We start from the raw sequence: 14,661 nt of genomic DNA on the forward strand, positions 1-14,661 counted from the left end.
TGAGTATGTGTAAGAGGAAGAGAGAAATACCTTCAGCAAGAAAAATCAATAATTACCTCTTGAACTTTATGGAGGAAGGGACTTTTTCCTTTTTTTTTTTTCATTTAAGTTTCAAAGAAAGAGTTCTGGAAAAAAAGCATTGCAGTGTTCAATTTTATGAGCTCTTTACTTCAGAAACTTGAGGGAGTTGAATTTTCTTTTGTTTAACAAGTAAGTTATTGAGCATCTCCTTTGGCCAAGTACTACGTGATGAGATAACAAGATAAACCAGGCGAACAAGGTCCCTGCTCCCAGAGTGTCTTGGGGGTTAGGAGGGGAGCGGGGAGGGAAGGACGGTTAATTTTTTTCCTCTTCGTTGTCTTATTAAAACTTCGCCTATGCACGAGTAGCCATCTTATAACTGCATCTCGTGCTCCTGGCAGTTGGGCCCACCGTTCTAAACGCTCAATGTCAATTAATAAATGAATGAATCTCTAATAGTGACATCTCCCCTCCCGTTAGAACTTATTTTAAATAAAAATTTTAACAAACAATACGAATACAACCTTTGCTTTGAAGGCTAATATTTTTGCAGGAATTGTACCTTTATAAAGATCGTGGTTGCCCCCGTATATATTTGTTCTTTCTTCATATCCAATTAAATGAAAATACTAGTTTTTCCGTTGCCCAACTCTCTAGGCTTGTTGGGTCTAGCTCAGGAGAAAGGAAGCAGGAGCCGTTGGATTTAAACAGTTTGGTGTAATCCTTTTCTACGCTCTCTCTCGCTAGCCGGGGACGTGCTGTCGGCTACCGGGGCTTTCCGTCCACGCAGTACCGGAATGAAGGAGTCTGGGAGGGGGTCGGGGAAGGAAAAGACGGAAGAGACATTAAGTAATTGGCTCTTGAAGGTATAAAATGATGTTTAGGATCAGCTCTGAGGCACCGATTTCAAACGCCCGCCCCCTGGGCCGTTTGGGCCCCGCCCCTCGTTGTCGTCACGCCTACTCCTACCTTGGCCTCTGCGGATTGGTTGCTGCCTCCGCCCCCAAAGTGCGGCGAAAGCGCTTGGGGTTTGCTTCCGGGTCTTGGGCTTTGGTCCCGGGTGCAGGGGATTCTGGGAGCCAAGAGTCATTACGGCCTGTGCGATCTCCGGAGGCAGCTGCAGAATCGGACCTCAGCCAAGGTAAGCTGCGGAAGAACCGCAGTTTGTCTTTCTTGTACGAGTGGGACGGGAAAGGGCGGTTGGGATCGGGCGTTGCCGGCTGAGAACCGAGCGCGGATGGAAGAGGCCCTAGAGCGGCGGGCGGGCGGGTGGCGGAGCCCAATGCTGGCGGCCGGGTTTCGAGTCCCGGGCGCCGCGGAGAGCGCAGCGCCGAGGCAGATCCCGGGCCTCCTCACCCCTCGCCTAATCGGCGTAGAGTCAGCGAGTTCGTCGTGACATCCCGAAGGTGAACTCCCGGGAGACGGGAATGACAATTATCCAGGGGTGTGTGAGAGGCGGCGGCGCTCCCAGCGTCTGGAAACCCTTTTTCTCCACCTCTGGATACCTCCCTTTCCCTTTTTTTGAAAATCTAGACTTATGCCACGTTCCCCAACATCCCCCGCACACTTGCTTTTCTTTCCTACGCTTGACGGGGTTTTAGTAGCCCCTATGAGATTATTTTGGCTGTCCATTACCCAAAGTAACAAGGAACGGGGTCTCTGATTTTATCAGCACCTTTTGGGAACGAGGCTCCGGTCTTTTTGAGCATTCCTTAAATTGTACTTACAAAAGACCTGGTTTTTATTATGCTGGGGGCTGTAAGAGAAAGGTGGATCAACAAAAAGGCTGGAGGATTTTGCCCAGGTGACTGTTGTTGAAGTTTTTAGCACACTTTAATCCAGGACATTTAGTAATTGTGATTAGAATATCTTTTTTGTGTGATTTTTATGTATTCTTTTTGTAGTTACATGCCTATTTTATGTTGTGTGAGTTTAGATAAAATGCGAACATTAGGGAGTCTGGTGAGTTGAGAATTTTTAAAACTCACTCATGGCTTATACTGTATTTTACAAGGGCTTTGCCCCGCCAAATAATTCTATGAGAAATATCCCCATCCCACAAATGACAAAATTTTAAGCTAAGTGGTTTGCCCGAGGCCGTAGAGCCAGAACAACAGGAGCACAAACTCAGATCTTCAGAAGAGAATTTTTTGTACTCAATAGGAGTTACCTAAGAAGCCATATTCCTTGAACACCCCGAGCCTCATTGCTTGATTTTCTTGAGAACTTCTGTTTGAGGTTTTTAAGTAAATTTTGGGGAATGAGTTACGAAATCATTTCACAAGGATAGATGTTAACACTTTTAAGAAATGATAATTTGGCATATAGGCAGTAACTTGATACTATTTTTCTTCAAGGCATAAAAGATGACGACAGCAGCTCGGCCAACGTTTGAACCTGCTAGAGGTGGGAGAGGAAAAGGAGAAGGTGATTTGAGTCAACTCTCCAAGCAGTATTCTAGTAGAGACCTACCTTCTCATACAAAGATAAAATACAGGTAATGAAGACTTTCATTTTTTATTGTTCACAAAGCAAGATGAAAATCAGTTAGTTAAATGGCATGGTCATGAGATGGTAGCATGTTTGGGTTTATATCAGTTATTTATTTTTATACGAGTAGAATGCTATAGAATATCTAACACTAAAATTATGCTCTGTGATTGTGAAAAAATGACCAGATATTTCTTAATCAGAAATTCCTATTAATCAAGAATATCCACATGTACATGGAAAAATAACACATTACTTCAGAAAGACAATGCACTGTCAATACTAATCAATATGAGAATAAAAGTGTTATTGTAATGTGCCCTGAGTTGACCTACTAACAAAAAGTAGACATTTTAATTGATCTGCAGCATTATAAGAATATATGTGATTCATTTCGGGATTCTTGAAATATTGGAAGCATCACAAGGATACCTGTTAGTAACCCACAGATTAGAGTAATAATGTTGTCCAGTTCCTTCTTTTGTACTCTAGGGACTCAAGGACAAAACTGCTTTTTTGTGAAGTTTCCTCCATTGCTCCAGCCATGTGTTTTTTTAAGAAACATTTTCCCCTGGTTTGTTTCTACTTTAGACAGGCCACTCAGGATGCCCCTGAAGAGGTTCGGAACCGTGACTTCAGAAGAGAGCTGGAAGAGAGAGAGCGAGCTGCTGCAAGGGAAAAAAACAGAGATCGTCCAACTCGAGGTACCAACACTACCCCAGACATTGTTGCATAGAATTATTGACAGTGGTTTTTCTTTCATTTGGTAATTGGAGCAGGTTGCTGTCTGCTGGTGGGTTTTTTCGGTTTTAAATATTGGTGTGAGTTGCAACATTTTGCTAAATAATATGGTTAGATTAGAGATGATAATAAGGCCGATTCCAGCTCCATCTTTTTATGGTTCTGTATGAGAACCATAAGATGCACTGGGGATATTCAGCAGTCATTGTTTCAGTTCAGATCAAGGAGTTTTTTGACTATTTACAAGAGCCAGAATTTTAAGGCCCCATGGTTTCTGTTTGTGAAGTTCTCCTATTTTTGTCACTGGCTTGGGAGGCATCTGGGGGCATACATTTACAGTGTATGTGAACTAGTCTCTAAATTTCCTGGGAGAGACTACAGTTCCCATGTTAAAGCCAATATTCATTAATTTATTCAACAAATATTTATTACCAAGGGCTTATTTACCAAGCACTGTGGTTTTGATCTCTGCTGTCATGACAGTTGTGATCTAAATTCTTGGTGCTCACAGGTCCCTAAGATGTTACATGAAATATAGTATTTGTTTCAGTAAGCTAAGTAATGTTTGTTTATCCCCAGAACATACAACCTCGTCTTCAGTGTCAAAGAAGCCTCGGTTAGACCAGATTCCCGCTGCCAACCTGGATGCAGATGATCCTCTAACAGATGTATGTTTTGTTTCGTGCTTTTATCGCCATAGTAATTTATACTGTTTTCTGAAATACTTTTTTATTCTTTTGGCTTTAAAAAGTGCCATTTATTTTTATTTAACTGTTATTCAAATGCTAAACTTTATAGTTGACTTTATTTTTTAAAGATTTTATTTATTTATTTTTAGAGAGGGGAAGGGAGGGAGAAAGAGGGGGGAATCAATGATGTGAGAGAGAAACATTGATGGGTTGCCTCTTGAACACGCCCCAGTCGGGAACCGAACCCGCCACCCAGGCGTGTGCCCTGACCAGGACTTGAACTGGCAAGCTTTTACTCTGTGGCACCATACCCAACCAATTGAGCCACACCCGTCAGAGCAAACTTTGTAGTTGATTTTAAAACAAAGAATGTTACTATGTGGTTATTCAAACTTCAAAAACAAGTTTCAGCTCTCAAGAACCAAATAAGGAAGTGACCTATTAAAGAATATGCTTCCCTAAAAAATTCCCTCTATTAAACCTTAGATTGTGCTCCCATGTTACAGACCTCCAGAGGGCGCTCTTCAGACTGGGCCCCATCAATAGCAGCCCCTAGAGTTGCAGCCAGGGGCCTTTCCGCATTAGAAACCCATGGTGCCCTCCAGATGTGCAGCACACTTAAAGGCTCCCTCTGTGCTTAGGGAGAGAAGTGACCTAACTGGATCTAAGTGGTTTTTAAGGACTAGTGCTTTAGTTAACATTAAAATTTAACAGGACCCACAGTCTGTAATTAATTTGCCATTTTCTACATACAGTGAAAAAACCCAAGTGACCTTTCCAATTGAGTAGCATCCAATTAAGCACATATATCAGCAAAGTAATTCTAGAGTGGACAGATTGGGTTAAATCATTCAGTAATTAAGTATGGGGAATTCAGTGAGGGTTAATGATTATTCATTTGAAATTGGTTTCTTCTGAGAACTTAGCAACCTTTTTTTACTTTTGATTATTCTTCCTTCCTAGTTTAAAGTTGTTTTGAGCTATAATAAACTATTTTTGATTTTCAGGGTGATAACACTATGTATGTATGTATTGTTCATCAGTGTAATGTGTTCCTTTTCTGGTGTTAGAAATACTTTTATATCTAAATTCCCTTTGACACTGTAAATTTGAAAGACACTTTGTTATACTATTAGTTATTATAATCTCTAAAATACATCAGAGGTTGACATTTTAGTAAGTACTCAGAAGCTTTTTGTGGGGGGGGTTGTTGGTTGGTTGTTGACTTTAACCATATGTAGGTGCGTTTATCTTTTGCACTAGGATAATTATTCCTGCCTCAAAGATCTATCTGATAAGTGCAATTTTTATAGAAAAAAAAATGAAAAATGTGAATTTTCTCTCTAATGTTTTGGGCCATCACATTCTTTTTTAAGGAGGAAGATGAAGATGAAGACTTTGAAGAGGAGAGTGATGACGATGACACTGCAGCTCTTCTTGCAGAGCTGGAAAAAATTAAAAAAGAAAGAGCTGAAGAGCAAGCCAGGAAGGTAAAATCAAAGTGTTGAATATTTACATCTTCTTGCTTAAACTAAAGTGCGTATATTTTTAATTCAGGTAGTATCTTGTATTAGAAATCATCCTTGCTATGTCTAGATATTATAGGACTTGTAGACCTATAAATCTGATCATTTTGTGACATTTTAAGTCCCTTGGTTATGTTAGAAATTCTTTCCAAGTAGTTCAGACATGCTTAATAATACTTACCAAGTTGCTCTTTATTCACTTATTTTTTGTTTGCTCAACAGACATTTAGTTAATGTCTGTTAAATGTCAGAGGAATCACAAATGATTAAAATTTAGTCATGGCCTACATAGAACTCACCGATAAAATGAGGCCATCCTCATTTCTCTTCTGGTCCCCTACCTCAGTCTTCTTTCCAGGAACTTGTTCAAGCAGTGTGTCAACAAGTATCATATATGATCTAGGGCAACTGCCTAACTTCTCTGAGTCCCCACAGTCTCTCAGTTTACACAATGGAAGAATACCTAACCTAAAGATAGTTGTAAGGATTAACTAGGATCCATAGCAATAAAAGTAAGCGATGAAACTGGGGAGGCAAAAGCAGATCAAAAGCATTAGGCTTGTAAATCAATGCTAAAGGAGTTTGGACTCTGTTCTGAAGGATAGTTTGTAAAGCTAGGTAATTTCAGCGGGAGATTGGTGAGATTGCATGTGCATTTTTGAAAGATTACTCTGGCAGAAGTATTGAGGGTACATTGGAAAGAACTGGTGTATCCCCTCAGTTCTTGGAAAAGAGGCTGTACCAGTAACCCTCACCTGCAGTTCTGAGTGTCGTGCACAACAGAAGTTAGAATCGAAAGAAGTGAACAGATGCGCTGATAGAGCTCTCAAGAAGGTGGGGTTGACCTTTTTGATAGCTCTATCTAAAGTGGCTGATCAGATGTGTCAAGAAAGATGACCCCCATTTTCTGGGTAGATATTGGTGCCATATGCTAACACAGGGAATACAGAAGGGTGGGCATATTTAGGTGGAGGGAACGATGATGAGTTCTACTTGGAACATGTTAAATTTGATACATTTTAAGTTGCTCAAGTTGAGATATCAGCCTCCACTTTCAACCAGAACAGAGCAGCTCTTTTATTACATCTGTGTAAGATGTCATTGGAGCCAAGAATTGTTCTGTTAAAAAAATGAAGACAATTTAGACAAAAAACTGATGTAGGTTAATTTAATACTTGGAATCCAGGGAGGTGGACTTCATGTGGGTCAGAAGGGTCAGGGAAGAATTCAGAAAAGACGTCAAATTTGAGATAGGGTTTGAAGACTGCTGGAATTCGGATTGGAAGAAGAAAAATATCTTAATATTCAATTTTTATCAAAGTTTGGCATAAGATAGCAAAACTATAATAGTTTATAGTTTTTATATCTCATTGTAGAAAACAGTATTTAAGAACATTCCTCATATCACTTGTACACCACTAGAGGGCAGTTGTTCTTTTCCAAATACTGTTTGGTTTATCTTACCAGTTGTAAATGCATAAAAAGATTAGCAATTTAAACACATTGGTTAAGCTTTAGGGAGGATAAACACTTTTGACAGAAGATCTTGTAATTTTGTGAGGTTCATCTAATCTGTGTAAAAATGTGTTGGTGTTTGCTGGGGTTGATGACAGCTTTAGTTCTTCTGTCCCTGTTTCCCAGGCTTTCTAGTGGTTGGTTTCTTAGTGTCCCAAAATAACATCTCAAACCATTCTGCCTGTGTCAGGGGCTGGGAAACTTTTCTGTAAAGGGCCAGGCCATAAATACGTTAGGCTTAAGGGCCACAAATCCCTTGTCACAACTGTTCAGCTCTGCTTGTTGTAGCACAAGCACCCACAGACAGTACCTAAATGAATGAACAAGACTGTGTTCCAGTAAAACCTTATTTATAAAACCGGGTGGTTTGGATTTGACCCACGGGCTGTACAGCCTTTAGCCTGTGTTCATAAAGCATAATGTGCCTGGTACTCACTCATATATGGAAAGAATTGGCACCTTCATTTTCCAGAGCTGTGTGGTAACCAGCCAACAACTCTAAAGGAAATATATTCCAAACTTAGAATGGCCAGGACCTTATTACATCACATGTATCATTATAAGTTTGGACACATTGTATACTTGAGCTCCTAGCTTTCTAGAGTCTTAAATTTCAGCATCAATATTTATTAAAAATAAATACATAATTTGTAGAAATATTCCTGACTCTGTTAAAGGTCTGAGCAATGGCCTAAAATGTTTTTTTCCCCTGAAAATTGAATTTTCTCACCTTCCAGCTAATTGGTCTCACAAAAAAAATGAAACCCAGTGTTCATATTTAGATGTTAAAATGAAGTATCGTTAACATGTATTGGAAATCAGGCTGTTTTTCCAAATGGTTTTAACATAGATATATTTTAAATGGACTTCCAAAAAGTTTCTTTTCCCTTGATCTATTAAGTCATACATTTCTATCTTCCCCAACACATAGCAAAGTGGGGTCTACCTTTGGTTTAAGATGGCATGGAATCAGGGAGGCCTCGAAGCTATGGTTAAGGATTTTAGACATTTTATATTCCTAATTCTAAGAATGAAACTGAGGGGGATTTGAATTTAAAGAGGCTAATGCTAAAGTAAAAGTGAGGACATGCTTATAACTGATATGGTATGAGAAGTATAAAAACAAAGTAACAGTAAATAATAAGAACAAAATGGATAAACCTCAGGTAAATTTATAGAAATACATGTTAACAAGGTAATTTTGGTAGTTTGTCTCATTTTAGGAGGTACTTCTTGGCTAATAACAACTTGTCACCAACCCTAGAGGTGCAGGTTTACGTTGTTAGTAATTCAAGATAACAAGCATTGACTAGTATAATCAGTTATGTTTGAAAATCAAGGTAATAGCTTTGCTAAATGTGTCTTTGATGTTTAATATGTGCTTAAATTGCTAGGATGTGTATTGGTGTAATCTTAAAATAAGCAATTTTGTGTGTACCTCAAGAAAGATTTAAGTATATATCTGACAAATTTCAGAATCAAAAGAGACTAATGTATGTGTGATGATGGCATGCATGAAATATTTATAATAAAAATGTCATATTATTTTATTTTGATAAGTGGGGTTTTTCTGGCATGTTTTGAAGACAAATTAAAAAAACAACACTACCTTAATGCTTATTCTAACGCTTAGTCTTTTGAAATAGGAGTTGTATGAGAAGGTTGACCCTGGACTTACCATAAGTAAATATGAATCTTCCCCTGTCATTGACAGGAACAAGAGCAAAAAGCTGAAGAAGAAAGGATTCGTATGGAAAACATTCTGAGTGGAAACCCTCTCCTTAATCTCACTGGCCCATCCCAGCCTCAGGCCAACTTCAAAGTTAAAAGAAGGTACTATACAGTAATGAGTTGGAAACATACACACACAGATTACGAGTTTTACAGCAAACTGTATTATATAAAGCTTCTAAAATCCCACTTTGCACTGATACTCTGTCACATTTTGGAGTAATGGAAGGAGAATGAGAGACATAACTTATTTTCAGTAGATACTTACAGTAACCAGCAGTGTACCACATACTGTTCTAAGCATCAGGCAGAGCAGTGCACTGAGCCTTTGACCCTACAGAGTGTACATTTTAGGTGTAACTTTGTGTCAAGGGTCCCCGAGACCACCCTTCACATTCAGGGACCCCCTGGAAGGACTCGGGGGAGTTAGCGTGTAGCTGTGCCCACGGCAAGCATAGTACAGTTACAGATCGTGAGGGGAAAGGGCATCACGGCAGTCCAGGTGCAGAGTCCCTTATGCTCTGTCCCTTCCATGAGGTGTCACACAGAGCACATCCTTTCCCCTAGCAGTGAGAATACGGAAATGTGCAGTGTTTCCACCCAGGGAAGCCCATTAGAGACTCGGTGCCCACGGGCTGGCGTCTGCCTAGCATGTACCAAAGTTCAGACTCCCAGACGGGAAACAAGGGTTTGGCATAAACCGCGTTATCTGCACAAACAGTGGAGGCAGTGGTAATGAGAAGGTTCCTGGAGTCCAAGTGTCCAGGTGCCAGCCTAGGGCCGACTGTGCAAGCCGGCCTTTCTAAGGATAGCAGTTTCAGGCCTGGCGTGTTAACTCTTCTGCAGTGTGTGTGTTTGGAGGGGCGAAGCAGAAGGAGGAAAGGGAAGAGAATATGAATAAATACTGAACATGGTACTTCAGACAGTGATACTCAGGAAAATAAAACAGAACAGCTTATAGAAGTGCTGAGTGGGAGGAAGGCTGGTGGTTATTTTTATAACTGTGGGGTGGGGGAATTGACAGAAGACGTGAAGTTCAGAATGTAGTGTAAATCTAGGTGGAGATGTTGACTGTGGAGCTGGATAAATGGTTCTGGAGTGAATCCGGGCTGGAGATAAGGAATTTGGGAGCTGTCAACTCACAGATTTCTAAGCCATGAAGGCTGGATGAGGGCACCTAGAGAAGGAGTCCAGCTACGGGAGAGGTCAGGGGACTGAGCCTGGGGTAACGTGTGGGGGTTAGGTGGGTGCTCAGTGAATACTGGTGGGATGAGTTTTGAGTGAAGAAAACCTAGGCTGAGAAGGAGCAGCCAGTAGCTACATGGAAGAGTGGGTAGAGAAAAAACTACATTGATTATATTCATATTAAACTATATAATTTCTTCTGCCTTGTTTAGATTCAGATGGAATTGTTTGGAGATTAGAATGTGTGTTAATATGCAGGTCACATCTGACCAAGCTCTGCTCAGCTTTTCACATACCTGTGTCCTGCACTGTGATGACATTACTAACACTGTTTTCCAAAGACGCCCACGCTCTTTGCTTATTTTTCACGTGTGGTGTCTTCTGCATGCATACACGTGCACACACGCATTACATGGGCTTTCATTTTATATGTATCTATGAGAGTATATGCTATATACATTAATCACATAATGGGTTTGTGGCGAGATGATATGTTGAAATTATACTGTTGATTTTCTGTAAAACATGAATTTTATAGCCCCTCCATAGGTGTCTCTCTTTCTGTGCTTGTGCATAATGAAACCCAACCAGAAGAATGCAACCACAGTTCTGCCCTAGGCTCTTCAGCTGCTGTTTCTTTATGGCTAATGCACATGTGCACCAATAATATATATAAGCCTTAATCGTTATACGCCAGTGCTGCTTTCTCCTTTTATTGTCCAAAAATGTAAATGCCACAGGGGGTGATTATAAATGTTAACTGACGAAAGAGTAGATAAAATCAAAACCACCCCATCTGAACTACAGAAAATCGGTCAGTTGTTTTCTAGAGTTGTCTGTACTAATCAGGGTGGTGTCAGGTACTTTTTTGTTTCAGACCTGAACACATTTGATAGTTATGCAATGAAAATTTATGTGTTTCTGCCTTCTGAGTTAATCAGAGCCTCTTGTACTGGAGAAGTAATAAGAATGTTTTCTAAATAGGAAATTGCCCTTTCTGCTGTTACAGTGCAGGATTACAACCTATTCAGAATTACTCTATTCTTTTGAGTGTAATTGCTGCCTGTATATATACATACAATTCACACAGTGTTGTTTCCTAATACAGGCATTTTAAGAACGTTCTGTTTTCTTTTTTTCCTTCAGGTGGGATGATGATGTTGTTTTCAAGAATTGTGCAAAAGGAGTGGATGATCAGAAGAAAGACAAAAGATTTGTCAATGACACGCTGCGATCTGAATTTCACAAAAAGTTTATGGAGAAATATATTAAATAGTGCAGTTTTATGTGCTTAAAGACTATAAAATGTAAACAGTCACTCTGACATTATTTTGGTTAGTTTGTTTTTTTCTTTTTTAAATTGTGAATAGGCTTCCCTAATTTTAAGTTCCAAAATATATTTTCCTTGACTGACACCTTATTTGGTAAGGACTTGGGAATTCACCCAGTTCCCAGTCTGAATGTTTCCAGTCATACGTTTTCTTTTTTAAAATTGGAAAGAAATTCCAATCTTCTTGTCATAAATGTTTTCATAATCTAAATAACCAAATCTACGTTCCCCAAATTTTTGTTGAACTGAATGCAGTTTATAAATCACTGCGTATTTTCTTTTGTGTTTTGTATTTCTTTGTACATTAACTTTTTCTCCTCATTTCTCTAACATTGATTTACGGTCAGTTAATTCCTGATATTGTCTCTGGTTTTATAAAAGAGTATGATGAAAGATGAAAGGGATTCATTCCATGTGGACCACTTGATGCTATCGAAATGTGTCCTCAACCAGGAAGCGCCCCGATGTGCACCTGAGGGAGCACGGGGTGTCTTACCTTTGCAGAGGCTCCTTTCTTGGCCCAAGATGAGCTCTTGAAGCATGCCTGGGAGGCCTGTGGCCCTCACTGTTCTGGATCCCTAGCCTCCAGGTTTCTCTGGAATGAGACAGTTTGTACAGTGACACACACTAGAGACAAATCCTAAGAAAATTTTAAAGTCAAACAGTGCATGAAATAAAAACTTTGGAAATTGGATTTTGCTTATTTGTATTTTGTCTTGGAAGGGTGTGTATGTGGGAAGTGGGAGTGTCTCTACACAGCTGGGAAATGAAGCTTTCCTAAACCTGGGCTGTGATTTTAAGGGTATCACTGTGATAGAGTTTGAAACCAGCCCTGATTGGTGTGGTTCAGTGGGTTGGGTGTTCTGCAAACTGAAAGGTCACAGGTTTGATTCCCAGTCGGGGCACATGCTTGGGTTGTGGGTCAGGTCCCTGGCTAGGGCTTGTGAGAGCAACTGATCAATATTTCCCTCTGTTCATCCCTGTCCCCTTTCTGGAAAAATAAATAAAATCTTGATAAGGTTTGGGACCCAAAATTGAGGCTTTTCCAGGTAAAGATAGAGACCCATCCTGAGACCGCACCTGCTACCCTAGCATTTCCCCAGAGGAAGCCTTGACACGGCTTGTGTGCAGGCCGAGTCAGCAGAGCTGGAGGTGGGGCCCAGGCCTGGACTCCAGGCTCATGCTCTGCATTTTCTGTCCCAAACGAGCTATTGACTTAAAATTTTGAATATTTTGACTAGTGTTTTTTTAAGCTTTCAATAACAGTAAAACTTTTTTTCCTCCAACTTCACTATAGGGTGTCTTTACATTTTCAATTTTCTTCAAAGCAACGCTTAATAGGAAGAATACCAGGTTATGTAAAGTTAAAAGTACAATTCAGACTGAGTGGCTGGATCAAAGTTAATACTTGATGGAGCATGAATGAGTGCCGTAAAATGACATGAAAACGAGCTTACAGATGTGACATCAGATTTCCAAAACGGGTCTGATTTGGGTATACCGTTACTCCCAAGGTCCACTTCTGATTCGTCTCTCCTTGAGCCTGACAGGTTCAGGAAGAATCAGAGTAAGGCTAGTATCAGTGGTTTCTCCCTTTCCCTAACATTCTCCAGTGTAAAACAGTATTGTGTAACCAGTCAAATCCAGGGCACATAAATGTTAAAAAGTTTCAGCCCTCAGATTTACGGAGCAGGTAACAGCCTTAGCTAAAATTCCTTGCTTCCTCATTGCCAAACCTCTTGTGTTGACTCAACGGGAATCTGCCCAGTCCCTTCCAGGGCCCACGCTGAGCCAGGGCTTTGCAGCCAGATGGGTCTGCGTGTGATGCCCAGCTCACGAGGGCTTTACTGAGACTGACTTCACCAAGCGTGCTTGCATGGCAGCCATTTAATCGACACCACTACCTGTAAGGTAGGCATTTTTTCCCTGTTTCACAGATAAGGAAATTGAAGTTTGGAAGAAGACTTGAAAAAAGACGCAGTCAAAAATCTTTACGGGGATAGGGCCAGGTTCAAACCTGAAACTGCCTTTATTCTAAAGCCCATCCTCTTAACTGGTGTGCTTGACTGCCTCTTTCTGCTCATTAGCCCTTCTGATTTTTCTCACGCGTGAAACCATAGTAACAAGACAATTGCAAGGAAGTTTGGTGGGGATTAATAAAATGGAAGTGTGGCAGGCACACAGTAGGGATCTCACACATGTTCTCCTTCTATCTGCCTCTGCTAGCAGAGCAGGGGCTGGATGAAAGTTTGAAAGCCTATTTGTTCTATCACAAAGGTCTAGTTTTTGAATTAAGAGGTTCCCTAGCCCCTCAGCTTGGGTCGGGCAATAGGTATGACCAGACAGGGCTGCTCTTGCTCCAGTTGCTGGGATTAGAGACCCAGCAGCAGAAACTCACTGAAACGGAGGTTTAGCTTAAGAATACTCGAAAGGCACCTTTTCTCTCCAGCTCTTACTCTGCTTCTCACTATTCATTTGTCCCACTTCTGCAAGAATAGATTTCTGTCCCCCAAAACTACAGGCCACTCATTCCTGCTTCTGGCCTCCCTGGAAGGAAGGCTTCATGCTCCACTGGCCAACAGGATGTCTTTGTTCCGATACAAAGCTGGTCCAGTGAGCAGCAGCTGGGAACCAGGCAACCTAGCACAAATGTGGGCAAGGGCAGGGAGACACTCACAATACACTCTGAAGAACTGACATGGCTTGAGATACTCAGCTACTCACATGATCGACAAAACCTGGAAACAGATACCACAGTTGTAACTGCAATCTTAGGGGCAGTGCCTACGGCTCCTTCCAGGGCTGCCCTCTGTGCTCCCTCCTGCCCCACACAGGCCCGGGCACAGACACAGTCAGGGTCAGGTAGTCACCTAGGCACGGGAGAAAAAACTGGGACCCAGAGGGCAGAGGCCTTGAGAGGCCTGCCAAGGGCAGGGCCTACTGGGCCAGTTTCCTGCTGGACCCTGGAAGCACCAGCACCAGGGAGCAAAGGGGGGCTCGTCCTGTCTTTGAGACACCTTAAAAGTGGGTCTAACTGGACTGAACTACTCCTGAGAGGAGAGGGAAGAGCGAGGGAAAGGGAGAGGAGGAGAGCTGGAGCTTCTGAGGGCTACGATATTGGACCCCCCCCCCGCCCCCCCCCCCCCCCCCCCCCCGCCTCTTCTCTGGGCCAAGGTTTGTGGGGCAGAAGACAAAGGACCAGCCTTGGAGTCACCTTTCAGTAAATGCTAGGTGCTGTTTATTTGTGGTGGTGGCTGGCATTGGGATGTAGCACTCACACCTTTCTCCAAATCGCACGCCCACAGAGGCCATATATCCTAGCTCCCGGAATCTTTTTATACAGAAACTTCCTTAGGTGTTTTTCATTTCCATTTTTAAAAAATATCCTGTCTTGCCTGGCCTACTTCTCAGAGGTACTTTAGGAGGAAAAAAA

General features: G+C 41.4%; 1 protein-coding gene across 1 annotated transcript; it reads left to right on the plus strand.

Moving 5' to 3' along the window:
• Positions 1-1,063: 1,063 nt before the first annotated feature.
• CWC15 (CWC15 spliceosome associated protein homolog) lies at positions 1,064-11,922 on the plus strand. Its single transcript, XM_024574600.3, has 7 exons — positions 1,064-1,162; positions 2,379-2,518; positions 3,103-3,215; positions 3,832-3,920; positions 5,318-5,431; positions 8,697-8,815; positions 11,045-11,922. Exons 2-7 carry the CDS (start codon positions 2,388-2,390, stop codon positions 11,172-11,174), a joined length of 696 nt encoding a protein of 231 aa, XP_024430368.1. The 5' UTR covers positions 1,064-1,162; positions 2,379-2,387; the 3' UTR covers positions 11,175-11,922.
• The last annotated feature ends 2,739 nt before the right edge of the window (positions 11,923-14,661 follow it).

Source organism: Desmodus rotundus, chromosome 5 (assembly GCF_022682495.2).
Source record: "Desmodus rotundus isolate HL8 chromosome 5, HLdesRot8A.1, whole genome shotgun sequence".
Taxonomy (NCBI): Eukaryota; Metazoa; Chordata; class Mammalia; order Chiroptera; family Phyllostomidae; genus Desmodus; species Desmodus rotundus.

Coding starts and splice junctions, on each gene's coding strand:
- CWC15 (XM_024574600.3), top strand. CDS start 2,388: ATGACGACAGCAGCTCGGCCAACGTTTGAACCTGCTAGAGGTGGGAGA. Junction 3,921..5,317: donor CAGATGATCCTCTAACAGAT/GTATGTTTTGTT, acceptor TTCTTTTTTAAG/GAGGAAGATGAAGATGAAGA. Junction 5,432..8,696: donor CTGAAGAGCAAGCCAGGAAG/GTAAAATCAAAG, acceptor TGTCATTGACAG/GAACAAGAGCAAAAAGCTGA.